The sequence below is a fragment of the Lagenorhynchus albirostris genome, chromosome 13 (assembly GCF_949774975.1).
Source record: "Lagenorhynchus albirostris chromosome 13, mLagAlb1.1, whole genome shotgun sequence".
NCBI lineage: Eukaryota > Metazoa > Chordata > Mammalia > Artiodactyla > Delphinidae > Lagenorhynchus > Lagenorhynchus albirostris.
Window position 1 is genome coordinate 30,135,385 of NC_083107.1, and position 27,565 is coordinate 30,162,949.

The following is a 27,565-nucleotide window of genomic DNA, read 5'->3' on the forward strand; positions in this document are numbered from 1 at the left end:
TTTCCCCCCCTAATTTAGATGCCGTCTGACCACTAGTTAACAGTGATTGATGATGTTTGAGGTTTTTTTGCTTTTGTATCCCTGTACCGTGGACTTTGGGAAGAACTGCAAACTCTGTGGTTGGGATGAAACTGTACAATGACTTTTGTTTTTGAATGTAGTCAAGTGATTTAGGTACACATTGCTTGAAATTATGATTCAACACATCGTTCTAGGTGATTGACAAGTTATCTACCATTTGCACCCCTGGCTCTATTATCCTTTCTATTCTTTACATGGGTTCATCTTTAAGTGACTGTAACTCCTGACATAGTTTCAGCGTTAACAGTCCAATATTCTAGATCACCTTTGTTGGACAGAACTTTCTGCAATGATGGAAATATTCTATATCTGCACTGTCCAATACAGTAGACACTAGTTACATGTGGTTAACTAAGCACTTACAATGGGTCTAGTGTGATTGAGGAAGTAAATTTTAATAAGTTTTATTTAATTTTAATTAACTTAAATTTAGAAAGCCAAATTGACTCTTGGTAACCCTAATTTTGCATTTGATGTTGAAATCTGCTCATTAATGATGGCAATGAATCCTATTTAAAGACTTGAAATGCGATAAAATGTTGGCTGCTAAACACTTGGTTAAAAAGCTAATGACTACAACATTCATTTAATTTTGCCTACCTTGCTAAGTTTCAAGCCAAATTTATTTAAGAAAAAAAAAAAGGAAAGGTACACTCATATCTCTCTTTAATAATTTAGCATGGAACTCTAGAACATTTTCTCTTAAGGACCTCTTCTTTACTGATAGCCAAGTAAAAATAATTATTAGTGGGTAAATATTGTTTTCTAGCCCTTGCAGCTTAAAAAAAGACTTGGCAAAGGTTATAAGGCAAAAGCTGACAAACACCTTCATATATAATAGTTTATATGATACTTCAGCTGACACTTTTAATACTTTATTGAAAATATTCCAATTATAAAGAATGAAAAGTATGCAAACATTAAAGTATTTGGTAAGAAAACAAAAGCAGATCTTTACTATCAATGTGAAGTACTAGCTGACAATTACCAGTTCCTCCAATGAGAACACAACCTACTTATGACTGAACAAATATTTATTTTATCTGTGAATGACATAAGCAATTTGGCCAGGAAACAAAGAATGGACAGGAACCATATGTAATTCCAATTTGATTAATTCATATAAGTGAAATGAAATAATTTTACTCACTATTATACTCAAATTTTAAGTATCTTTACTCCCAAGATTTGGAAAAATTCAATTATTCAAAGAATTCAATTTGTTTGGTATTTATTTATATTTTTTAATATGTAAGGGTGAGGAACCTCTGATGTTACCATAGATAGGAAAAAAACAAAAGCATCTCATGGAAGAGATATATAGTTATAGCCAAATACAAAAACAAGAAATGAAGCCTCAATACAGCCAAATTATTGGATTTTTTACTACAGTTCTAGGGGTAGAGATAGGGAAGGCATTTAAAAGCTTCCTTTAAATTTACCATGAGGATGAATTTTGAAAGGACAAAAGTGATTTATGAATCTATGGACATATCACTAGGGAAGAAAAACTAGCAATAAATTCTAAAAGTTAAATCTAATTGGAAAAAATCTAACTTGGAAAAAAAATTCTGGTTTCAACTCATTTTTTTATTTTGGTCATTTTATATAATAGCTGATTCTTTTTTCCAAATGAGTATTTATTTGTACAGATACACAAAAGTAATTCCCATTTTTCTTAAAACATACTAAAAATATACATTAACCACAAAAAGTACTCACTTTGACTGGAAAGACAATGAGCATGGCTATTTTCAAAACAGCAGTAAACACAAGAAACCAACATATATAAATCATGACAAATGTACATCTCATTTTTGACAAAAATAAGTTCTATTTGTATATTAATGTTTTATTATCAGCTTCTATATGATATCCTCCGACCTTATTTACATTTACTATGAGATTTCTAATAGCATGTGTAACTCAAAGGCACTCAATTCAGAGGTTATAAAGTCCTGAGCTTAAGTAGGAAATAGGATTCCCAATTTAAAAAATTTGAACATAAATAAAAAGATCACAGAATATGAGAATGTTTAAAGTGTAATATTTGGTACATAAATAATCTGTGACCTAATAATAGAGTTGTACAGAATGTCAAAGAAAAGACCATGTAAGGCAAAGGAATATCCTCAGAATCCAACTGATTTTCTCCCCCATCCAAGTTCATTTGAAAGTCTGAACCTGATTTTTTTGTTGTTAAAGTCTTAGTAAAGCTAAATATCAATAAAAAGCAAAATAAAATAGCATGAAAATGTTTAAGTTAAAGAAAAAGTTCCTCAGTCTTCAAAACCATGAAAAAAAATTTAATGATTAAAAACATATATAGATTGGAAGAATATTCGACTAGGAGGAGGAATCATAAAGAGCAGTTGAAAAAATTAAAGGACAGCTTTAAACACACCAACTGAAACAGCATTTATAATTTGGCCAAATTATTCCTTTAGCATTCTTTTAGCCAAATAAAAATAAAACTTACAGATGGATAATCGAGGTTCACTAACATTAGGTAGGATCAAAGTTCAAGCTAAAAATTAACTCTATATTTGGTTGCAGAGAAATGTGAAATTTACCTACGGCAATTTTCTACTGATGCCAAATTAAAAAGCATGAGTCGACATCTTTATAACAAACGGTTTGACAGATATTTTCTTGGCTTTAAAATGTTTTTTTAAATATGCATAGAAATATAATGAGGATAAGAATAGTCTTCTGTATTATCTGAACAGTTCATAAGGCCTTTGTCACTGTTAGTCACCTTAGATGTGAATATCTGCAGGGCCATTAAATTAAATCTGGCCAAAAAAGTTTACAAAGTGCTACTGTTTCCAGCTGATGAGATCCTCAGTTTTCTGGATTTTCTGGATGGTGATTATTTTCAGTTCTTTTTTCTGGCGATATATATAGGAAGTTACAGCAGATATATAAAGGGAAGATCAGAAGCCTGCTGTCCAAGTTCATCACTACTTGTTCCTATAAAACAAATTTGTTGCTTTAATAATAATAGTAATATTATCAAAATAAAACAGAGAACCAAACTATTGAATTGAGTAAACTGAAGGTTAGTATGGTGGTTAAAAGTATGCATCTGGAGTCTGAGAGTCACTGCTCAAATCTCAAAACTCCCACCCACTAGCTGTGTGACCTTTGGCAAGTCACTGACCTTATCAACTACAGCTTCCTTACTGTAAAAGGGGACAATAAGAATACCTACCTCATATGATTACACTGAGGATTAAATGAGACAATGCACATAGAGGGCTCACAAAGCCAGCTATATATTAAGTAATAAATAACGGTAGTAATTTTCATTACTGAAAAATTTCTAATCAAGTAACTACATATTTTATGAACAGACACAGTGCACAAATACACACACTTCTCATTTGGCTTCAACGTCTGATGGTCTTTATGTATAGCAAATACTTGGGATGAAGGTGGGGAGTCATTATTATCACCAATAAGCATGGTTCCCACTCTTGTCTAAGATTTCCCACTGTCTCTAATGCAAACACGTTATTTGTCTCTTGGAACCTAAAATACATTATCATGTAAAATCAGTTTCAGGTTCAGTTACATGAATACACATGAGAATGACCTGAAATTCCACAGAGACAGGAGTTGATACTACACCTGAGAGTGACGAATGGAACCCTCACTCACTCAATGCTACAGATCTCTGGAACCCTTTACCAGCAGTATTTGGTGAACAGAATAAATCCTCAGAATATAAGCCGTAGCACTGACATGAGAACTCCTACTTTTTAAATACTTGGATACTGAAATAATATGCATTAGTTTCACCTTTATACATTTTGAAGAATATACTATTAAAATACTGTTTAAATCTAGAATTTAAAATTTTTAACTGAAGCATGTGCTCCTGCAATGAAGAGGGACTAAAACTGCAACATTTGAGTGATTGACAAAGGCTCAACTGGACACAGCTTGTGTTGGGGGAGCAGCAAGATAAATTTGGATAAAGAAGGTAGGGAATAGAAATGTGACACACACACACACACACACACAATCTCTATGTTCTCCAAAATGGGCAAAGTGGTGTGTTTTTTTTTTTAAGTTAGTGAACAAAATGGATACGATGATAGGTCAGGTGAAGCAATCAAAGCAATCACCTGGGCTGATGGTGCTAACAGGGTTAAGCAGAGAGCAATTATGTCAAATCATAGTTGATCTTTAGATGCTTGAGTCACCCTGGACTAGTCAACATTTGTAGCAATAACCTGAGTGAAGGCACATGTACTAAGTTTGTTGAGGACATATGCTTTGACAATATGTGTATCTGATGACAAAAGCAAGATTCTCTACCACGACCAAACAAAGACTCCAAGGAAGATTAGCATTCTGGTATCTGAATATAGTTAAGGTTGGTGGGGGAGAGTAGATCAAAGGGCCAACTCTGGGAAAAGAAGGGATCCATGCGGACATCACTTGGGGGCTGAATGGACATACCAATTTCTGAATATTGAACTGTATTAATCCCCATTTCCCCTCCCCAAACTAGACAGATCTAATTCTAGCTTCATCAAACCTTTAACTCCACCTGAGGGCTCAATTTACACCTACATTTGCATTGAAGCATCTTTATAGAAAAGCTCCATTTTCCTTCTTCCACTATGCAGTGGAAGCAGTGAAGTCTACACATCACAGCATCAGAGTGGTGGTATCTTCCTGGGTTTTCATCTGTTTCCAGACCGTTATTTCTATCTTCTCTGCTTTTCTGAGGCTCATGCTACTTACCTGTACTATAGCTCTATTACTGCCCTACATTCTATTTATAGGTCTAAATTCCAGGAGCCATACATCCAATTCCCTACTAGAAATCTTCACTTAGACATAAAGCAGCTCAAATTCAAATCATCAGCTACTGAATACTACCTATTCTTTCCTTTCTTTCTGTGCCATCTATACTTTCACCCTTGCAATTGGCTTTGATTCCCCATCCCAGCTCTTACATGTCTCACCAGATTACTTTTTTTGCCCACCCCTTAAAGACCAGTGTTCCCTAGGTTTCCCTCCTGTCATATTCTTGACATATTTTCCTGTAGCTTATCTCATCCAATCATTATTTCTAGCCCAGGCGTTGCTTATAAACTCCAGACCCATTTATCCACTGGTCTATCAAATTCTCACCTCAATGCCTTCAAATTAAATATGCTTTAAACTGAATTCATCATCTCTTCACCCTCACTTTAAGTCATGTTCATTTTCCTTCCTATAATTCAAATATCGGTAATTATAGGACAGATTATTATTACCACTATAATTAAGTTGCCCAAGTCACAAAACCAGGTACTATCTTTGACTTCTTTGTCCTCACCCTCACACATACTTAAGCACCAAATTTTATCAATTGCACCCCTTTATTTCTAGAACCCATCAACATTTCTTCATCTTCATTGCTACCTTCCATAAGGTTCTCACCATTTCTGACCTGGATTATAGCAATAGCTTCTAAATTGTCTTCTGCCACTATCATGTTTCTAGTCCTTCTTACACATTTCTGAGAGATCCTTCTATAGTGCAAGGATTAAAGTTAGCATAGTCCTGTAAGAGGGATAGTTTTAAAATAAATATATAAAAATCACTAGCTTTCCTATAGTCATCAAAAACTATTTATAAAGGATTCATTTCATGTTAGTAATTAAAATATAAAATACCTAGCATTATACTTCCAGGAAACATATAAGAATAAATACGGGGGAAAACTAAATTTTAGAGATGTAAGGGAAGACCTGATTAAATGTAGAAAATACCATATTCCAGAAGGGAAGATATCAATTTCTCACAAATTACTTTATATTTAACAGTATATAGCAAAACCCTCATAGGATTTTTTGAGAGGAAACTGGACAAAATGATTCTATACCCCATACAGAAGAATAATCATGCACAAAGAACCCAGGGATTTTTGAAAAGAGAAGGGTGAAGGTGAATTTGCATTACTGGTAATAAAATTCTTTTTAAGTTGAGTCTAATTAAAACAAAGCATTATTGTCTCCACAATAAAATCAGTAAAACAGAAATCTCAGAAATGAAACCAAGTATATAAGGCCTTACAGTATATGATAAAAATGGCATTTCAAACACATTGACACATCTGATACACTTTAGATGTATCAAAATACTCCAATGAAAAAATAAAAGGAATAGGAAAAAAACCCAGATGACTATATAATCCCAGTTAGAAGGCCTAAATAGCACATCGAAAGAAGAACTCATTAAAGGAAGAGATTGATAGACTGTTTCATGAAGGGTGAAAGATAAATTACAAAAATGGAAAAAGTATAGCATATCAGTTATTATTCTTAATATATAAAAGGTGTTAAAATTAACAAGAAAACAAACACCTTAATTAAAAAAAACAAACATAAACTGTCAATTTACACAATATGTTCAATAAGTAAAAAAAAATATCAGAAACCAAACAAATGAAAACTAAAATAAATGATTTGTTTCCACTTATTATATTGGGAGAAGGACTAGAAAGAATGATACACTTTGTTGCGTATGCTCTCCTGTACTACTGGAGGGAATGTAAGTTGACAGTAGTTTTGGAGGGCAATTTGGCCATTAGAAAATATATACACCGGGCTTCCCTGGTGGCGCAGTGGTTGAGAGTCCGCCTGCCGATGCACGGGACACAGGTTCGTGCCCCGGTCCGGGAAGATCCCACATGCCGCAGAGCGGCTGGGCCCGTGAGCCATGGCTGCTGAGCCTGGGCTCCGCAACGGGAGAGGCCATAACAGTGAGAGGCCCGCGTACCGCAAGAAAAAAAAAAAAAAGAAAATATATACACCATTTATTTGACAAGAACTCCACTTTGTGGAATTCATCTTCTAAAAAATCAGAAAAACATATAAAGATACATGTACATTTTTTATAATAGTGAAAAAAAATCAACTTTATCCAAAAAAGCATTATTTAAATTATGGTATATCTAAAATAACTCTTATGCAGTAATAAAAATGATGTTGTGGATATATATTTATTGACAACAAAAGCTATCTATATACAACAAAGTGGAAAAAGAGCAGGCTACAACATAGTTAACAGTAAGATAAAATTTTGGAAAAAAGATATAGGCGATGAAAAAAATATCAGCGGTGTCATCTCTCAGTGGACAATGTATGATTTTTTTTCTGCTTATTTTTATTTTCTATTTTTCTATAACAAACGCCTATAAGCTACATAAAACACATATGCAACCCCCCCAACTAAAATCCTTCCATAGCTCTCTAACAGAGCTCAGGAAAAAGTCCAAACTCCATCCATAGCCCATCATGCCCTGGCTCTACACCTACTGAACCCTTCCTCTTCCAAACCTCTCCATTCCTTGAATGACCCATGTGCTGCCTTGCCTCTATCTTTTTAAATTTATTTATTTATTTAATTTTGGCTGCATTGGGTCTTCGTTGCTGCGCGCGGGCTTTCTCTAGTTGCAGTGAGTGGGAGCTAATCTTCGTTGAGGTGCACGGGCTTCTCATTGAGGTGGCTTCTCTTGTTGCGGAGCACAGGGTCTAGGCGCACGGGCTTCAGTAGTTGTGGCACGTGGGTTTAGTTGCTCCATGGCATGTGGGATCTTCCTGGACCAGGGCTTGAACCTGTGTCCCCTGCATTGGCAGGTGGATTCTTAACCACTGCGCCACTAGGGAAGCCCCCTTGCCTCTATCTTACTCATCATCTGAGGCTTGGTTCAGGTATCCATTCACTTTTCAACTTGTCCAGAAGAGGTTTTCCCTGAACTGTGTCTCTGCCCCTCCCCCAATAACCACACCTGTCCCCAACCCCACAGTAAAGGTTAGAGATGTCTCCCTCAACGTTACACACTCTTTGAGCCCATCCCTCTCCTTCTACTTAGCTATATAAGCTCCTCTTTATTTCCTCCACTCCTAGCATAGAACCTAGCATGAAGTAGTAGGGACACAAATGTTTGCTGAATGAACAAATCAAGGAACACTAGGAATACAACTACTATCTTGGCCTGGTGCTTTTTAATTAAGTCTCTGGCTGCTTTGAGCCATGACAATTCTTTTTTTTTTTTTTTCCAGTATGCGGGCCTCTCACTGTTGTGGCCTCTCCCACTGTGGAGCACAGGCTCTGGACGCGCGCTCAGTGGCCATGGCTCACGGGCCCAGCCGCTCCACGGCATGTGGGATCTTCCCAGACCGGGGCACGAACCCGTGTCCCCTGCATCGGCAGGCGGACTCTCAACCACTGCACCACCAGGGAAGCCCCGACAATGTTTTTTAATGAAGTTCCAAGTTGAAGGTAAACATAGATATTGTCCATGCAGCTCAAGAGGGTGAGAGGGACCAACAGAGAATTCCAATGGAGGCAGATTTGAATCTTCTTATGTATCTACCCTCTCACTTACACCTACCACATGACAGAGCTCCCTCTCACTAAGAGTTCCAACAATGGTTGAGGAGCCTCTGTAAGAATGCTGTTAAAGGAGTTCTCATACAGGGTAGGTGAGGTCAGAACTATCACTTCAAGGTTCCTTGCAGTGCTAAATTTTGATGTTTTATGAGAGTCTCTTCAGTCTGAGGAAAACTGCTAACTTCTAATAATTTATGTGAACCATAGGCTCCAAACCCTTTATTAAAACAGTATGTCCTTTGGAATGGTGGTTAGCTTTACTAGAAATAAACATCCTTGATTTTTAACAGCTCTCGTTTTACTTTTTGAAACTGGTTTACTTTTTCATCATGACATTTTGAAACTTCTACATGCATGTGATTTATGAAAAAACAAATGGCTTTAGAGATAATTTTGGGAACATTACAGACATCTGTCATTTTAGAAACCTACTGTGCTAGAGGATAATGTTCACTTAATATCTAGGAGCTATGGAGATATACTGGATTGTCTTTAAGATACGTTATTACTGTATAAATAAATGAACACATGGAGAAAACAATTAAGATTCATAACTTTGTGAAGATCATGTTCAGGATGAATAATTATTTCCTTATTGTCAGCTCTGCCCCTCAAATCAAATTGGTTTTCTTTTTTTTTTTTTTTTTTTTGGTATGCGGGCCTCTCACTGTTGTGGCCTCTCCCCTTGCGGAGCACAGGCTCTGGACGTGCAGGCTCAGCGGCCATGGCTCACGGGCCCAGCTGCTCCGCGGCATGTGGGATCCTCCCGGACCGGGGCACGAACCCGTGTCCCCTGCATCGGCAGGCGGACCCTCAACCACTGCGCCACCAGGGAAGCCCTGTTTTCTTTTTATTATTATTGTTTTTGGTCTTAGTTACACTTCTGGTAGAATGGAGTAAATTATGCAAAAGTGAACATGGTACTTACATACTTACCTTCAAAAAATTCTCAAACCAATCTTTAAATCAAACATTAAATCTACTTAAGAATTTTCAAAAGAGGAGTCAAAAGGCAAATACTATAATGAAAAAATTAACAGAAAAGTAATCAAACATACCTGGTCCTTTTCAAGTGTAAGTATTTGATAGCCAGTTGTTCTACTACATATTAGTTTTCCACTACTATCAAAAGAAGCCAAACGTAATCTAGAATTAAAAACACACACACACACAAAAACTAATGATTTTTTAAAGCACATATCAATTTAAATAAGCCCTACCTTACTTTAATAATTACTTTTTTCTTCCATATTCTTTTAATTTTTTAAAATCTTTAAGTCTTTTATTTGTTAAGAATTTAAAGTCTTTTCAAACTATAAACTGATTCCATTTAGATTTACAAGCTTGTGCTATTATACATATCTGAGATATAAAAATAATTTATAAGTATGCCTTTAAAAATTAATTAATTAGGTTACAGCAGGTCTTAGTTGCAGCATGCATGTGGGATCTAGTTCCCTGACCAGGGATCGAACCCAGGCCCCTTGCATTGGGAGCATGGAGTCTTAGCCACTGCGCCGCCAGGGAAGTCCCCAAGTATGCCTTTTTTATTGTGATAAAATATACATAAAATTTACCATTTTAACCATTTTTAAATGTATAGTTCTTGGCATTCAACACATTTCACACTGTTCTGTAGTCATCACCTCCATTCATCTCTAGAACCTGTTCTTCTTCCCCAGCTGATACTCCATACCCAGTAAACATGAATTCCCCATTTCCCCTTACCTCAGCCCCTGACAATCACCATCCTACTTTCTGTCTCTATAAACTTGTCTACTGTATGTACCTCATGTAAGTGGAATCATACAGTATTTTTGTTCTTTTGTAACTGGCTTATTTCACTTAGTGTAATGTCTTCAAGTTTCAAGCTGACATGTTATAGCACATGTCAGAATTTCCTCCCATTTTAAGGCTGAATAGTATTCCATTGTAGGTATACATCACATTTTGTTTTTCCGTTCATCTGTCAATACCTGGGTTGCTTCCACCTTTTAACTGTTGTGAATAATGTCGCTATGTGTACAAATATGTTTGAGTCCTTGCTTTCAATTCTCTTGGGTAAATAACCAGAAGAGGAATTCCTAGATCATTTTGGTAATTCTATTTAATTTTTTGAGGAGCTGCCACACCATTTTCCACAAACTAAGCACCATTTTACATTCCTACTAGCAATGTACAAGGGTCTAATTCCTCCTCATCTGCACCAACACTTTTGTTTTGTTTTTGATATTAGCCATCCTAACGGGTGTGAGGTGGTATCTCACTGTGGTTTTGATTTGCATTTCCCTTATGGTTAGTAATGTTGAACATCTTTTCATGTGCTTATTGGTCATTTGTATATTTTCTTTGGAGAAATGTTTATTTAAGTCCTTTGCCCATTTTTGAATCAGGTTGTTTTTTTGTTGGGGAATGTTAGGAGTTCTCTATATAGTCTTATCAGATATACAGTTAGCAAATATTTTTTCCCATTCCATGGGTTGTTTTTTCACTTTGTTAAGTGTCCTTTGACACACAATTTAATTTTGATGAAGTTCAACTTTTTTTGTGGTTGTTGCTGCCTGTGCTTTGGTATCATACTGAAGAAATCATTGTCAAATTCAATGTCATAAAACTTTTCCCCTGTTTTCTTCCAAGACTTCTTTTATGGTTTTAGCTCTTATGTTTAGGTCTTTGATCCATTTTGAGTTAATTTTTGTGTATGGTATAAGGTAAATATATGACTTTTAAATAATCCATTCATTAAGCTATTTTCCATTTTGTCAGCATCCTCTCCAGAAAAATATTGCCAGCTCAACTATTAGGCAAAGTTGGACATCTGAAATCCTATAGAAAGTTAAGGAAAATACCAGACATGTTTTCCTCTAAGAACACCTTGTTGTATTTCCAGTTTAGACCTTTTATTTTCTAGGAATAGCAGCAAGGCAACAGCTTCAAGCCCAGTATCAATCCTACACCATTCATATTCCAGCCCATTCTTTCTTCCTGACATACTAGATCTGGGTCTTATAATTTTGATTATTAATACATTTTGTAGGAATGGAGCTTTATCATTTCCTTGCAGTTTCATATATATTGTATCTTACCAAAGTTCTACTATTGTTGGTGTAAATTATGGTTTTATTTCATTTCTTATAGTTCTTTTAGAGTGAGGAAGAGTGGGGTGGGAAAATCTCATCCTACCTAAATGCTATGCTCCTTCGAGGTTGTAAACTGACAGATCCACTACATGGCTGATTCAGTGTATTGCGTTTGAAAATGATGTATCGATTGGTGTAAGTTACAAGCAGGTCAAAGCCGAAGTTAAAACCTGTCCACCGCCAGCAGTACTAAAATACAAAGGAGAAAGATTTACTTCAGTTTATCATATTAGCAAGTCAAAAATAAAAAGTTCAAACTGTCTTTTCTTTTTCTAATTCATTTCAAGTATGTCTGTCTTATGGGTCCCTACTTTTTGTCAGTGCCTTAAGGCTTAGCACACACAATATATCTGTGATATATATACAAGGTTTACCACATAGACATAGTATATATCAAAGCCAGCAAAAGCAGCCTCTATGATCATTATTCCTTCAGGTACTTTCCTAATATTGTCTCTTCATGATCTGTTTCATCAACTCTCCACATTTTATCATAACTAATATGTTAAACTAATTAGTTTATCATAACTAATATGGCTTAGTTGATAGTTATAAGCTATACCAACTCTAAGTAGGTATAGTTTAGGGGACTAGGAGTCTAGATAGAGGTAGTAAGAATCCGCTAAAATTTTTCCTGCTTTAAAAATACTCTGAAATACCTTAAGTGATACCTTGTGTGATCTCTCTTATATGTAAAATCTAAAAAAAAATATGTACTAAAAAAAAACAAACCCTAAGCTTACTGATACAGAGAACAGCTTGGTGGGTGCCAGAGGCGAGGGGTGGGGAGCGGGAGAAATGAGTGAACTGTTTTTTTTAGTTTAAATAAATTTTAAAAATACCCTAAAATACCTTAAGTAACTAACCAACAGATACACAACTGAGTTATTTTAAATACCATCATGAGGTTCACAAGTTTGTTTATTCTATCACCTAATAGTTAATGAGAGACTATTAAGTAAAGTGGCATTGTATAATGAAGTAAAGTTAGGACTTCAAGTGTTTGGTTGACCCTCTGAATTACAACATTAAATCAAGAGTTCACTGATATTTATTGAGCACATATTTTGTGCCAGGTACTGCTCTAGCCATTAAAGAAATGGCAGTAAAGAAGTTTCTGCCCTAGTAAATGTATATTTTAATACGTGTGTGTTTGTGTGGAGGAGGAGATGAACAACAAACATGAAATGGGATGGAAGAGGACAGAATAGAATGCCAGGAGAGAGTGACAGGGTAGGGGAGGTGGGCTGGCAGCTGGGGAGCCTGTTGGTTCAGGCAGGTGGTCAGGGAACATCTCTCTAAGGAGGTGCTATGAGACTAGGGTCCTGAGTCAACTAAGGAGTGGACGGGGTAGCTATCTGGGGAAAAGTGACTTAGACAAAGAAAACAAGTACAAAGTTCTGGAGGTAAAAACATGCTTGGCATATCTGAGGAACAGCAAAAAGGCTACGTGGCTAGGGCAGTAACTGAGGGGGATGGAGGCTGGAGATTAGTTCAGAGACTCAGTCAGGGGCCAGAAAACATATGGCCTAGAGTCCACAGTAGGAAAGAGTTTGGATTTCTTCTAATTGTGGTAAGAGGCTAACGGAAAACTTTAGGGAAGGATGTAACATGATCTAACTTGCATTTTAAAAAGATGATTTTGGCTGCTGTGTGGAAAACAGAATGTATAAGAACAAGAGTAAAAACAGGGAGGGCAGTTATGAAACTACAACAGTCCAGGCAAGAGATAATGGTGGCTTGGACTTGGGTCGTAGTGGTATATGTGGTAAGAATATATTTGGGGGACTTCCCTGGTGGCACAGTGGTTAAGAATCCACCTGCCAATGCAGGGGACATGGGTTTGATCCCTGGTCTGGGAAGATCCCACATGCTGCAGAGCAACTAAGCCCGAGCGCCATAATTACTGAGCCTGTGCTCTAGAGCCCATGTGCCACAACTACTGAGCCCGTGCGCCACGACTACTGAAGCCCATGCACCTATAGCCTGTGCTCCGCAACAAGAGAAGCTACTGCAATGAGAATCCCGTGCCCCGCAAGGAAGAGCAGCCCCCGCTCGCCACAACTAGAGAAAGCCCATGCATGGCAACGAAGACTCAATGCAGCCAAAAAAAAAAAAAAAAAAATTATATATATATATATATATATATATTTGGAAGATATATATTCAAAGGAACTTCTTATGGACAACAGATATGGAACAAAAGAAAGAAGAACCTGAAGTGTGGAGCTTATGCAGTGGATGAACAGAGGGGTTATCTATGGGCTGGAGAATACTTGGGAAGGAGGAGTTTGGGAATGAAAATCAAAGAGTTCAGCTGGAACCATTATATTTGAGAGGCTATTAGAATTCTAAGAAAGATATCAAGTGAGTAGCTGGATACAGGAGTTAGGAATTGGTGTAAAGTCATGGGACTATAAGAGATCACTTAGGAGTCAGCATAGAGTACAGATATGGAAGAAGTCCAAGTACTGAGCCTCCAGGCACACCAACATTTGTTGAGAAAGAGAAGGATCTAGCAAAGACTTAGAGGGAGCAGCCAACGAAGCAGGAGGAAAACCAGCACAGTATGCTGTCCTGGAAGTCAAATGGAGAAAATCTCCGTGGAGTGAGTGAAGAACTCACTTGTTGCCAAGAACTTTCGGAAGACTAAAAACTACTCGACTTGGTAATGTAGGAATCACTGGTGACAATGGCACAGCGTTTCACTTGACTTTACTGGAGTAAATGAATTGGAGTGGATACAGGCAACTTTTTTCAATGAATTTTGCTTAAAAAGGGTGCAGAGAAATGGAGTGGAAGCTAGAGGGGAATGTGAGTCAGGGAATGGTTTAAGATGGGGGATGCTGTAGCATGTTAATATGCTAAATGAGAATGATACAGAAGAGAAAAACTGATGATGCAGGAGAGCGAGGTGATGACTGTAGGAGCAAACTTTTTGAACAAGTGAGAAGGGATGGGGTCCATTATAAGAGGAGGTGGACTAGGATAGAAGCAGACAGTTCATCCATTCTAGTAAAAGGAAAAGCACAGCACACGGCTGCAGATGCAAGGAGACTGGTAGTATTGTTGGTAGGAGGATGCACAGATTCTCTTCCTACTGCTTTTATTTTCTGAATAAAGAAAGAAGCAAGGCCAATGGAAAGAATAAGGGTGGTAGCATTGCCCTTTTGAGAAGGTATGAGTTACTCCAGGAGTAGGAGGATAAATTCACTAGGGAAATGTAGGAGGATCACCATTTAGCACTAAAAACCTGCTTGAAGTTTACAGTTACAACATTCAAGTGAAACCTGCTGGGGTTTGTATGGTGTTTTTCTTTAGTCACATTCATTTGTATGGAAGCAGGCATGGAATGCATGGAAAGGTGGGATTTAACAAGAACTGGGGTTTAGCCTGGTGAATCTGACTGAGTGAAAAAGGGAAAAAGGAAGTTAAGAGTATAAGCCAGGGACCAATTTTTTTTTCACCTTGTATATTGTTTTTAATTAATTGTTACCTACAAAAGTTCCCAGCCTTAATTTTGCTCAATAACTTTTTAAAAATAAATTTATGTATTTATTTATTTATTTTATGGCTGCAATGGGTCTTCGTTGCTGCGCACCAGCTTTCTCTAGTTGTGGCAAGCAGGGACTACTCTTCGCTGCAGTGCGCGGGCTTCTCACTGCGGTGGCTTCTCTTGTTGCGGAGCACGGGCTCTAGGTGCACGGGCTTCAGTAGTTGTGGCATGTGCAGGCTCAGTAGTTGTGGTTCGCAGGCTCTAGAGCACAGGCTCAGTAGTTGTGGTGCACGGGCTTAGTTGCACTGTGGTGTGTGGGATCTTCCCGGACCAGGGCTCGAACCCATGTCCCCTGCATTGGTAGGTGGATTCTTAACCACTGTGCCATCAGGGAAGCCCTGGTCAATAACTTTTTAAAGTTAATTTTTATTGGAGTATAGTTGCTTTACAGTGTTGTGTTGGTTTCTACTGCACAGCAAAGTGAGTCAGCTATACATATATACATATATCCCCTCTTTTTTGGATTTCCCTCCCATTTAGGTCAGCACAGAGCATTCAGTAGAGTTCCCTGAGCTATACAGTAGGTTCTCATTAGTTATCTATTTTATACATAGTGTCAATAGTGTATATATGTCAATCCCAATCTCCCAATTCATCCCACCCCAGCCAGGGACCAATTTTAAGATGGAACATAAAATATAAGTCAAGTAAAGAAAGAAGTAGGGATGTGGTGAGAGGGTAATGGGGAAAAGATAGTAAGAACAATGTATTGTACATACTAGTGGGGTTAAAAAGTTGTTGGGAGTCCAGGTACTAGAGGGAGAGTGCTAGAAAGATAACACGAGGTGGAGTCTGCAAGTGGTATGCTTAAAATGGAAATTTTGAAGAGGGTACATGAATTAGTGATACAAAAATTGAGGATATGCTTATAAGACATTGGTTCCTGAGGTAGGGTAGAGCACAAGATCATGGAGGGAAGGAAGGTCAGGGAACAGATGCTAAAATCACCAAGACTGATAAGAAGAGTAGGGAGAAAGAAAGCCAGCAAGCCGAGCGAATGATGGCCACAGAGTAGTGAGTGGTGCAGAAGTATGCACTTCAAAGGAGCTGTGATTCAATGACGATGAGGGTGGAACAAGGTCTGGGAGCGACAATAAGGAGGACTAAGGAATAAATAAGATGCTATTCCTCTTTCATACTCTGAAATTATGAATGCAAACATAAAATAATGAAACTTTCAAAATTAAAGTTAAATTTAGGGAAAATCTGGGAGAAAAATAACCAAATGGTTATCTAAATTAGGCTGAACTGTTTTCAAAGATGAAAATTACAATTAGGGTAGAGTTTTTAAAAAAATGTAGTTCATGTCTCTTTAGTGGCTGTAAAGTCAATTTAATGAGTCACAATCAGCTTTTTAAAAAAATTAAGTAGAAATACATCTATAGGACAAAGTAGCTGTAAGCACTGTTTTGTAATACTTTTGTTTCACTTATATGCATTTGTACTGGGTGTTAATGAAATACATAATTTTTAATGTGGGTAGCAATTAAAGCGTTTGAATGTCTTTGATCTAGGGTAACTGTAAAATAGAAAGAATTACTTTTAAGACTATGTAACAGCTCCCATTTAACGTCTTATTTATCTTTATTTCTGGTTTGCTGAGGGATCTTCTCATATCTCATATCTAGACCCAGAAAGTTCAACAGTCTCAGGGAAGGCTGAATAATCAATCACCACTGAGTATGTAACTCCTTGCCCAGGAGATCATGCTACAGAAACTAATCCACAAAAAAGCTCTTCTGAGGTATAATATGTATCACGATTGTTATTGAAAGTATATTTTGCACTAACAGTACAACAATTTGTATAAGACTATTAAGAGTCACAACCCATACTTACTTCACCATCTTTGGCAAGCTTTCTACCACACCTCATGCTATTTCCCTCTAGCTCTTCTTTATTGATTTCTTGAGGCCTAGAAATATATATAAAACATGAAATCTCACAGAAAATCAGCAACTAATATTTGAAAAATAACTGTGAGTTACAACAAGAGAAAAACTTTCTACTAGATTTAAAAATAAAATTTTGTAGTACAGATAAAAATCAAAATGCAATAATTAAATCTAGCCCATTACCTCTGCTAAATAAAAAAAAATTTAAATCTTTAGTGTTTCATTTATTGCCTTGACTTCTAGAATACTTTTACTAGGGCCCAGTGAAACCAGAGAAGAGGGGGAAATAATCTATGAGAAATTCTGCTTACCGAGAAAATAAAACACTTAAAAGTCTAACTACTAAGTAAAATTAAATTAAAATCTATTATTTAAGACGTGACTTGGTATCACCTACCATTTGATATTATTGTTTCGCACACAAACCATTTTTTAAAGTAGTACAACTATACAAACTCAGTATTTAATAGAAAACAGCTGTAGAATTTTATCAGTTAATCTTTACTTGGCCCTCTTACTTTAAAAACCTTAATCAACTAAGAGAAACACTGTTATTTCAAGATGTAATAATAAAATGACATTATTATTAGCTTAGAATTCCAAATGATAAAATACATTCATTCATATACAGCATTTATTAAGTACCTAGATACCGGGGCCATCTTCATCATCATTATCTAATAAATATATTGAAACAAATACAATACATAAAAAATAATGAAATGGAAATAAAACTAATAAAACATATCCTTGACATCCAAGAGCTCAGTCTAGCAGGGAACTAGACATAAGTAATAAGATAATAACGTGGAGAGAACTGATGTTAACAGCATGAAGAAGGCACAGATTTATTGCCTGGGATTAAGAGTGGGGATAATAACAGAGGAAGTATTATTTGTGCCTGAGAGGGAGTTTGTTGGGGTAGACGTCAGGGGTGAACTCTATGCAGAGGAAGGGCATTCCAGGTAGAAGGACTAGCAAAAAAGGACCGGAGCATGAAAGGGTACTAAATGTATGAAGAACTTAGTGCAGCTGGAGCCTAAAATGAGCATGAGAGGACATAAAGCGACAGGCATTTGGGACAGACTGTTGAAGGGCCCCACAGGCTACGTTCACAGGAGTTTCAAATTTTCCTGTAGATAAGAGAGAGTTCCCATGTATTTGTTCTGTTACTTTAAAATTTTTTCTTACGAAAACTTTCAAACATATAAAAGTAAATAGGGACTTCCCTGGTGGCACAGTGTTTAAGAATCCACCTGCCAATGCAGGGGACACGGGTTCAAACCCTGGTCCAGGAAGATCCCACAAGCTGTGGAGCAACTAATCCCGTGCACCGTAACTACTGAGCCTGCACTCTAGAGCCCGTGAGCCACAACCACTGAGCCTATGCGCCACAACTACTGAAGCCCACACACCTAAAGCTTGTGCTCCGCAACAAGAGAAGCTACCGCAGTGAGAACCCTGTGCACCGCAAGGAAGAGGAGCCCCCACTCGCCGCAACTAGAGAAAGCCCATGCACGGCAATGAAGACCCAACGCAGCCAAAAATAAATAAATTTAAAAAATAATAAATAAATAAAAGCTTTGCTTAAAAAAAAAGTAAATAGTACAATGAGCCAAATTTTCTCACCATATAGGTTCAATAATCCTGTTTTAGTTTTACTCCCATTTCTCCCCACATCCCTCCCAACTGATTATTATTGAGACATCATATCCTTTAATCTGTAAATATATATCACACATAAAGCAATAATCCCTAACTATCATCTAATGTCCCTGGTCTTATTTAAGCAGGGAAGTGAAATTATATTTCTACTTAGGAGGCTAATCCTGTTGGCAATGTGGAAAAGCGTTTGGAAGAGGAGAACCCTGGAGGGAGACTTTACTAGACTATAACCTAGAGTCAATGGAGTACACTGTCTTTCTCACTTTAGCAGCCCTACAGTAGCGAGCAGATACTCAGTATGTGTGGAAGAGAGTGCTTCATTAGGGGCAATACAGTCACATACATAATAAGAATGCAAGAAAGCCACTTATTCTAACTCAGTCTCTTCGGTGAGACTCTATATTAAACTCAAAAAGGATACAGATGAGAAAAGTCTTGAATAATAGAGAACATCCAACACTTAAAAACTGAATATACAAAAGAAGTAGGTAGGATGGTTTATAAAACATTTCATACATTACAAAATGCTTCAAATCTGAATTCCAGTAAATAATTAACTCTCATTTTTTGGAGGGGTCTCCTATTTCAACAATCTTACTGTATTTGTGCAAGATAAGTATGCTATGAATATAGTTGGGAAAAGATGGGATATAAGTTACAAGTAAAGTAGAAACTAAGAACCCTGGATAATAATCTTGCAATCATTATCTTAAGTTTATAGAACCCTTTCACACACTCACTGTTTAGCTATAAACACAACTAGGCTATTATTTTAGGAAGTTCTTTAGTGTATAAAAATAAATTAAAAGAGATCAGGGCAGAAAAAAATTTAAATGTAAAATCTTTTTATGTACTCACAGGTGGACTGTCTCTTCACGCTGCCTATACCAAGGAGCTAGTATAAAGATCAAACAATAAATGTGGAAGTACTTCACTGAACTGCAAAGCACTACACATTGAAAGAACAGATAATATGCTTTCTCTTAAAATGAAGACAGTACATAAATATTTTCTAGAGGGGTCATATGCTTTTGATGAAGGCACCTGTGTAACCAGATGGGTTAATTCACCTTACGCTCAAGTCTTCAAAAAAACTATTACAGGGGACTTCCCTGGTGGTCCAGTGTCTAAGACTCCACGCTCCCAATGCAGGGGGACCGGGTTCATCCCTGGTCAGGGAACTAGAGCCCGCATGCCGCAACTAAAAGATCCCACGTGCTGCAACTAAAAGATCCCGTGTGCTGCACCTAAAGATCCCACGTGCCGCAACTAAGATCTGGTGCAGTCAAATAAATAAATAAATAAATAAATAAATAAATATTTTTAAAAAAAGAACTTAAAAAAACAAAACAACCCCTATTATATTAGTGAGAATTTGACAATACTTCCACAAATAAGAAAATTGGCTTTACCTATACATATATATGAAGATCATGCTTTATGAAAGCATTATTCCAGGTAATATTTCAATAGCTTAAAAGAATATCATAACACTAAGTGAAACAAAGTATATCAATTATTCAATTTTACTAATATATAGCAAGTGACAATACATTGTTATACTAATTGACCAAAAAGATAAATATTTATAATATTGATAGTTATAGAAATATAAGAATAAAAGCTGATTACATGATCTTTTTCTCTAACAGCTCTTGACTTTAATACTGTTACTGGTTTTTCAACATAATGAATACATTTAAAAATTCATAGCAAAATCCATATACCTGTGGTCAATTAATCGACAACAATGGAGGCAATAATATATTAATACAATGGAGAAAAGACAGCCTCTTCAACAAGTGGTGGTGGGAAAGCTGGACAGCTACATGCAAATCAATATGAACACTCCCTCACACTATATACAAAAAAACTTCAAAATACTTTGAATACCTAAGTATAAGACATGACACCATAAAACTCCTAGAAAAGAACATCAGCAAAACATTCTCAGATATAAACTGCAGCAATATTTTCTTAGATTAGTCTCCCAAGGCAAAAGAAATATAAGCAAAAATGAACAAATGGGACCTGACCTAATCAAACTTAAAAGCTTTTGCACAGCAAAGGAAACCATAAACAAAATGAAAAGACAACCTAGGGAATGGGAGAAAATATTTGCAAATGATGTGACCTACAAGGGGTTAATATCCAAAATATACAAAGAGTTCATACAACTCAAAAAAACAAACCACCCAATCAAAAAATGGGCAGAAGACCTAAATAGACATTTCTCCAAAGATGACATACAGATGGCCAACAGGCACATGGAAAGATGCTCAACATCAATAATTATTAGAGAAATGCAAATCAAAACTACAATGAGATGTCACCTCACACCAGTCAAAATGGGTATCATCAGAAAGTCTACAAATAATAAATCTGGAGAGGGTGTGGGGAAAAGGGAACCCTCCTACACTGTTGGTGGGAATGTAAATTGGTGCGGCTCCTATGGAAAACAGTGTGGAGATTCCTTAAAAAACTAAAATTAGAGCTACCATACCTAGCAATTCCACTACTTGGCATATATCCTAAAAAGATGAAAACTCTAATTCAAAAAGATACACGCACCACAATGTTCATAGCAGCACTATTTACAAGAGCCAAGACATCGAAGCAGCCCAAGGGCCCATCAACAGATGATTGACTTAGGAAGATGTGGTATATTTATATACAATGGAATATGTATTACTCAGTCATAAAAAAGAATGAAATATTACCATTTGCAGCAACATGGATGGACCTAGAGAATATCATACTAAGTGAAGTAAGTCAAACAGAGAAAGACAATTATAAGGTATCACTTATATGTGGAATCTAAAAAAATAATACAAATGAATCTATATAAAAAACAGAAGAACTCACAGACAAAACAAACTTATGGTTACCAAAGGGGAAAGGGAGGGGTGGCAGGATAAATTAGGAGTATGAGATTAACAGATACAAACTACTATACATAAAATAGATAAGCAACAAGGATTTACTGTATAGCAAAGGGAACTATATTCAGTATCTTATAGTAACCTATAATTGAAAATAATCTGAAAAATATATATTATACAACTGAATCTCTTAGCTGTATACCTGAAACTAACACAATATTGTAAATTAACTATATTTCAGTAAAAAAAAAAAATTTTTCTTTTTTAATGAACAATGCTATGATGTACCATACTTACCCCACCTCACTGTCTTGTTCTGCCCGGAGCATAGCAAACCACTGCTGTTTATACACAGAAGATAGCCATTCTAAAATGTAAAAATACATATAAGAATAATAAGAAATATGGAAAAACATAAAGGATTTAAAAATTTTAAGAAGCTGATAAAATTTTTACCATTTTAAAATTCAAGTTTAAAACAGCAATAAGTAAAGCTGGTAATTTGTATTTTATAAATATGCTATAACGATACAGCTTAATGATTTTTAAAGTGGTAAATGTTATCTTCCTTTGCTTTAGGATAGACTCTACTTAGATCACATACATTTAAAACTTTAGTTAAAAGTATATTCTTGTATTTAATAATTTCCTTTTCATAGCTGATACTATTTTTCATTTGTGAGAAACATACCAAAAGTAATATTTTCAGTTTTAACAAAAGCTTTAATAGAAAACTGAATAATGGATTGTTCCTAAATTAAATTATCTAAAAACAATTAATGAGAAATATACCATCTCTAAATTATTAGATGCATTATGCAACTCAAGAAATAATTTTGACACGATTTAGATAACTATTATAATTTAAATTATTGCAAATGGAATATAATAATTATAGATATTCTTCCCTTTAATAATAAGCATATAATTTTTCCACAAAATGAGACTGTGGAAGCTGAAATTTTAATTATTTTACATAAAACATGGATTTATTAAAAATATAAGCAGAACTGGCTTAGCACCATATTTATTTTTTGCTCTTATTTATTCCCAACTAAAAGGGTAGTTTTTCTAATTTTTAAGTTAAATGATTTCTCTACTTCTACCGAAAGGCAGGGGAAAAACCCTAGTGCAATTAAAATCTGGGTTTTCACGTCATAATTCTCTACCTAATAAAAGGTATCCAGATGACTTGCACTGATTTATTGGTGTCCTTCCTTAAAATTCTCTATAAATACACTTATGAGTGCTTCTTTCCCTAAAATAATATTGTTGCTATTATAAGGAATAACTGCTGAATATCTAGGCCACAAACAATTCATTTTCAGTAGGTAAAGACTAACAGCAAAATTTATGTGACTCTGTATACCTACACACATATTGTTCATCTTATTTGCAAGGTATTTGGATTTTAAAATTCTGTTTTACTGTATTTTATTAAAAAAAAAAAAAGCTGATCCCTTCCCATTAAAATGATTTCTCAACTCACTACAGGTTATGCCTGTAGTTTGAATAAACTCCTTTAAAACTAAAAGCATTTTTTTTTTTGGCTGCGCCACCTGGCTTGCGGGATCTTAGTTTCCTGACCAGAGATTGAACCCAGGCCTCGGTAGTGAAAGCACCGAATCCTAACCGTTGGACTGCCAGGGAATTCCCTGAAAGCATTTTTAACAAGTTAAAAATGTGGGTACACATTTTTGTCCCTCCTTTCTTGCCTTAATCTAAAAGAGTAAAAAGTCAAACTGGATATCTTTTTGGTCACAGGTAGTTCATCCAGTAGCAGCAGCCCCAAAATATGTCACTAGAACCACTAGTTCAAATGAAATGTTGACAGTTGATACACAGGGGGAAATCTCTGATAAAATGAGATTGAAAAACATGGGATAAAAATAAGTGAAACAATTTGCCTTATACAGAGTTTTTAATACGATTATATGCAGACATATCTCCCAAAACGCAGATACGCTAGGCAGAGTTTCCCAGAATCCTTTTTGGCAGAGTTAGTGTTCAGTGGAAAGATTCTGAAAAAGTGCCTTCAAGAAACTTCCACTCAGTGAAAACAAATTAAAGCACTTTTAAACTTTATCAGACCAAAATACAAAACAAAAACTCAAAACGGGCACATCAAAGTGGCATTTGACAGTGCTATAAATCAGCAGCTGCAGATCTAATCGACAGCAGTTTTGAATGTAAACACAGTACTTTTCTAATAGAATAAATGAGATAAGTCAGAATGAATTTATTTAGATCATTTCTCTTGTCTTATACAAAGGATATGGGGAAGGGGGTCTCCAAAAGTATACTATTTGAAAATCTAAATGTCTTAGATTTACAAAACTTTAAAACACAAACAGAAAGATAAGATACGCCCTGAATTTGCCTAGTTTTATTGTTTAAATCAAAGAAACAGTGTATATTCAGGTATATACACATACAAAAATCTACTCACAACCAGTAAAGCATATAGCAAAAAACAGCCTACAGGTTGAATGTTATATGAAACACGTTAAGTCAGAATTAGATCATGAAGGTGAAGGAAGTCTACATAATAAAAAATTCCTATCTGGATAAAAGAATATTTTGTACAGAGCATCTATAGGTATATTAGTATAAAATTATGGAGAAGTTCATCTCAAAGATCTTCATGTATAATAACCTAAAAATCTAGTTCCAAAAGATGACAAATTTACTCTACTGAGTACAGTATTTCTCAATAAAACTAATTACATGAATTTATATACCTTTTCATTTTAAGCAACTTATTTTCATAAAATTCATACTGCTTTAACAATTATCATCTCTATTGAATTTACGAAAATATTAAGCATTAAGTTTCCCCAATTATTCCCACAACAGTAATTCCTGATATAAAAAGTTACAAGAATACCTATTTTCTTGCCCACAATGCAAAGTAAGGGAATAAATCTATTGCATTACTTTGTTATCAAAAGCCAAAAAATTAAACATACTCAAAAGAATGGTGATTCAAAGTTAAGTTTGAATTCAAAGTTAAGTTTGCTTAAGTTTCTGCAACTGGATATGCAAACTTAAAGAGATTAAACATAGCGGACTTCTTCTAAGTAAGATGGAGCCAAAAGCAATATGGGCTTTAGAACAGGAAAGACTTGGGGTTGCATTTGAGCTCTGCTTCTCACTAGCTGTATGACAGGATAGTAATACTTCATCTATAAAATGGGAACTACCTTGATAATTTCAAAGATTAGTTACATGATAGGTGTTAAATGTATAATCTGGCATATTACCTGGGACACTGAAGAATCTACACATATTTGTTTACTTTTCCTCCTCCCCTTTAAGGTTCTTAGATTAGGAGCTAGAACCTAAACTTATCTGATAGAGTAAATACAGTATTAGGCCATATGTAAGTTAGTATGTTTCAGAAAATGATTTTAGTTCACACAAACTGAGTGCCTACTACCTGTCAAGCACTGTACTATGTACCTGAGAGAAAAAGATGAAAAACATACAGTCCAACCAGGACACAGATATATTCTGTACTACAGTAATCTAGCAAGAGATGACGATGTCTTAACAAGGAAGTGGTAGCAGGCAAAAAAAGGAGGTGAGTTTGAGAATTATCTAGGGAAAAAATCTATAGGACATAGTGAATGGATGTGGAGGAAGACAGTTTGAGGAGGACAGGATGACTTGCAGGATTCTGCCATTTTCTGTGAGGCTGGGTGGTTTGTTTTTTTTTTCTTTTTCCCCCGGTACGCGGGCCTCTCACTGTTGTGGCCTCTCCCGTTGCGGAGCACAGGCTCCGGACGCGCAGGCTCAGCAGCCATGGCTCACGGGCCCAGCCGCTCTATGGCATGTGGGATCCTCCCGGACTGGGGCACGAACCCGTGTCCCCTGTATCGGCAGACGGACTCTCAACCACTGCGCCACCAGGGAATCCCGCTGGGTGGGTTTTTAATGTTGATGACTGATAAGCGAACATGGGAAGAGAAAACCAGGGACTAGAGCTGGAGGGGAAAGATATAAGTACGTTTTGTTTTTTTTTTTAAATAATTTATGTATTTACTTATTTATTTATTATTTATTTTTGGCTGTGTTGGGTCTTTGTTGCTGCGAGCGGGCTTTCTCTAGTTGCAGCGAGCGGGGGCTACTCTTCGTTGCGGTGTGTGGGCTTCTCATTGCGGTGGCTTCTCTTGCTGCGAAGCACAGGCTCGAGGCACGCAGGCTTCAGTAGTTGTGGCACATGGGCTCTAGAGCTCAGGCTCAGTAGTTGTGGTGCACAGGCTTAGTTGCTCCACGGCATGCAGGGTTTTCCCGGACCAGGGCTCGATCCCGTGTCTCCTGCATTGGCAGGCGGCTTCTTAACCACTACGTTACCAGGCAGGCCCGTAAGTACTGTTTTGAATAGATGAACTGAAGCAATTTACACATGGCTAGTAACAGTTGGATATTCAAGTATGAAACTCAGAGGAGAGGTCAGAACTAGAATCTTGCAGTGAGTCATATGAATGAAGGAAATCACTCTGGGACACTATATAGAATGAAAATATCAATGATGCGCTAAGGGCGCCCTCAGGAAGTTAAGAGGTGGGCAGAGTAAGAGAAGCTTACAAAAGAAAAAGAGAAGGAATGGTCAAAGAGACCGGAAAAGAATCAGGAGAGTACAGTATTTCTAAACTAAGGTAGTACTGTAAGAATTTCAAGAAAAAAACTAACAAACCATGATATAAAATGCTAGAGAAGTTAAAGTAAGACTAACATGAGGCCACTAGATTTTACAAACAGGACAAACCTAACTTTCGCTAGAAAGTTTCAGTGAAATAGCGGGGCCAAAGACAGACTGAAATGGGCTGAGGAATGACTGAAAGGTAAGGAGATAGAGACAGCAACTCTGAAGAAAGTGATTATAAGGACAAGAGCAGTTACCATGAAGCGGACTCAGGGTCAAGACCGGGGGCGGGGGGGGGGGAGGGAGGCATTTGTTTTGTTTTTTAATAAGAGATTTGACCACACTTATAAGCTGAGGGAGAACAGGAGGGGGTTGAAGATACAGATTATTAAATGACAGTGCAAAATTCCATAATAAACAGGAAGTGATAGGATTATGAACACAGTAGAAGGTTGGCTTGAACAGGGAGGGAGCACCTCAACCTCTGGGACAAGACAGGAAGGACAGGTGAAGAAGCCCAGGAATCTAAACAAATTTTTGCCTGATAACCTTGCAAAATTTTATATAAAATTTATATAAAAATTTAAAGGAGAATTTATATAAAAAAATAGAAGGAGAGTTCCCATACTCCATACTGACAGCAAGGTTACTGGAGAGGAAGCTTGAACAGAGTGGCAGAGGTTTGATATATAATTGCTGAAGCAAATGAAAATGAGGAATGACCAAGTAAAAGTAGTATATAAGGAGTCCCAAGGTCCAGGCTTAGCACTGAAATATGAGTTTGCAGTGGCACCAATACAAAAGTTATAGAATGCTCTGGAGCAGTACTCAGCACAGAGTAGAGGGTATAGAAACAAAGAAGGTTTAATGTAGTTTTAGAATTTTGTAAAGTAGAAGGACAAAGAGTTGAAAGCAACTGTGAAAGAGAGTGGTTCAGATGATCTAACATGAAATCCAGGCCTGAAAGGAAGAAAAGGCAGGAGGTTTGAAAGACTGGCAGAAAATGGGGGGCTTAAAACGGATTGGAGGGTTTCCCTGGTAGCGTAGTGGTTAAGAATCCGCCTGCCAACGCAGGGGACACGGCTTTGAGCCCTGGTCTGGGAAGATCCCACATGCAGCGGAGCAACTAAGCCTGTGCGCCACAACTACTGAGCCTGCGCGCCACAACTACTGAGCCTGCACTCTAGAGCCTGCGCAACACAACTACTGAAGACCACGCACCTAGAGCCTGTGCTCTACAAGAGAAGCCACAGCAATGAGAAGCCCAAGCACTGCAACGAAGAGTATCCCCCGCTTAC

General features: G+C 36.6%; 1 protein-coding gene across 3 annotated transcripts in view; it reads right to left on the minus strand.

The window, feature by feature from the left end:
* Nucleotides 1-1,700: 1,700 nt before the first annotated feature.
* GMCL1 (germ cell-less 1, spermatogenesis associated) overlaps nucleotides 1,701-27,565 on the minus strand; it is a 48,081-nt gene continuing 22,216 nt past the window's right edge. Inside the window, exons 10-14 of one of the 3 annotated variants that reach the window (XM_060168617.1) lie at nucleotides 21,917-21,986; nucleotides 17,017-17,092; nucleotides 11,665-11,810; nucleotides 9,540-9,603; nucleotides 1,701-3,054 (exon numbers count right to left, since the gene is read on the minus strand). In XM_060168617.1, the coding sequence (XP_060024600.1) occupies nucleotides 2,926-3,054; nucleotides 9,540-9,603; nucleotides 11,665-11,810; nucleotides 17,017-17,092; nucleotides 21,917-21,986 (485 nt within the window). In that variant the 3' untranslated portion in view covers nucleotides 1,701-2,925. Of the gene's footprint in view, nucleotides 3,055-9,539; nucleotides 9,628-11,664; nucleotides 11,811-17,016; nucleotides 17,093-21,916; nucleotides 21,987-27,565 lie in introns of all 3 variants that reach the window. The other 2 variants (XM_060168616.1, XM_060168618.1) reach the window with 2 other exon arrangements.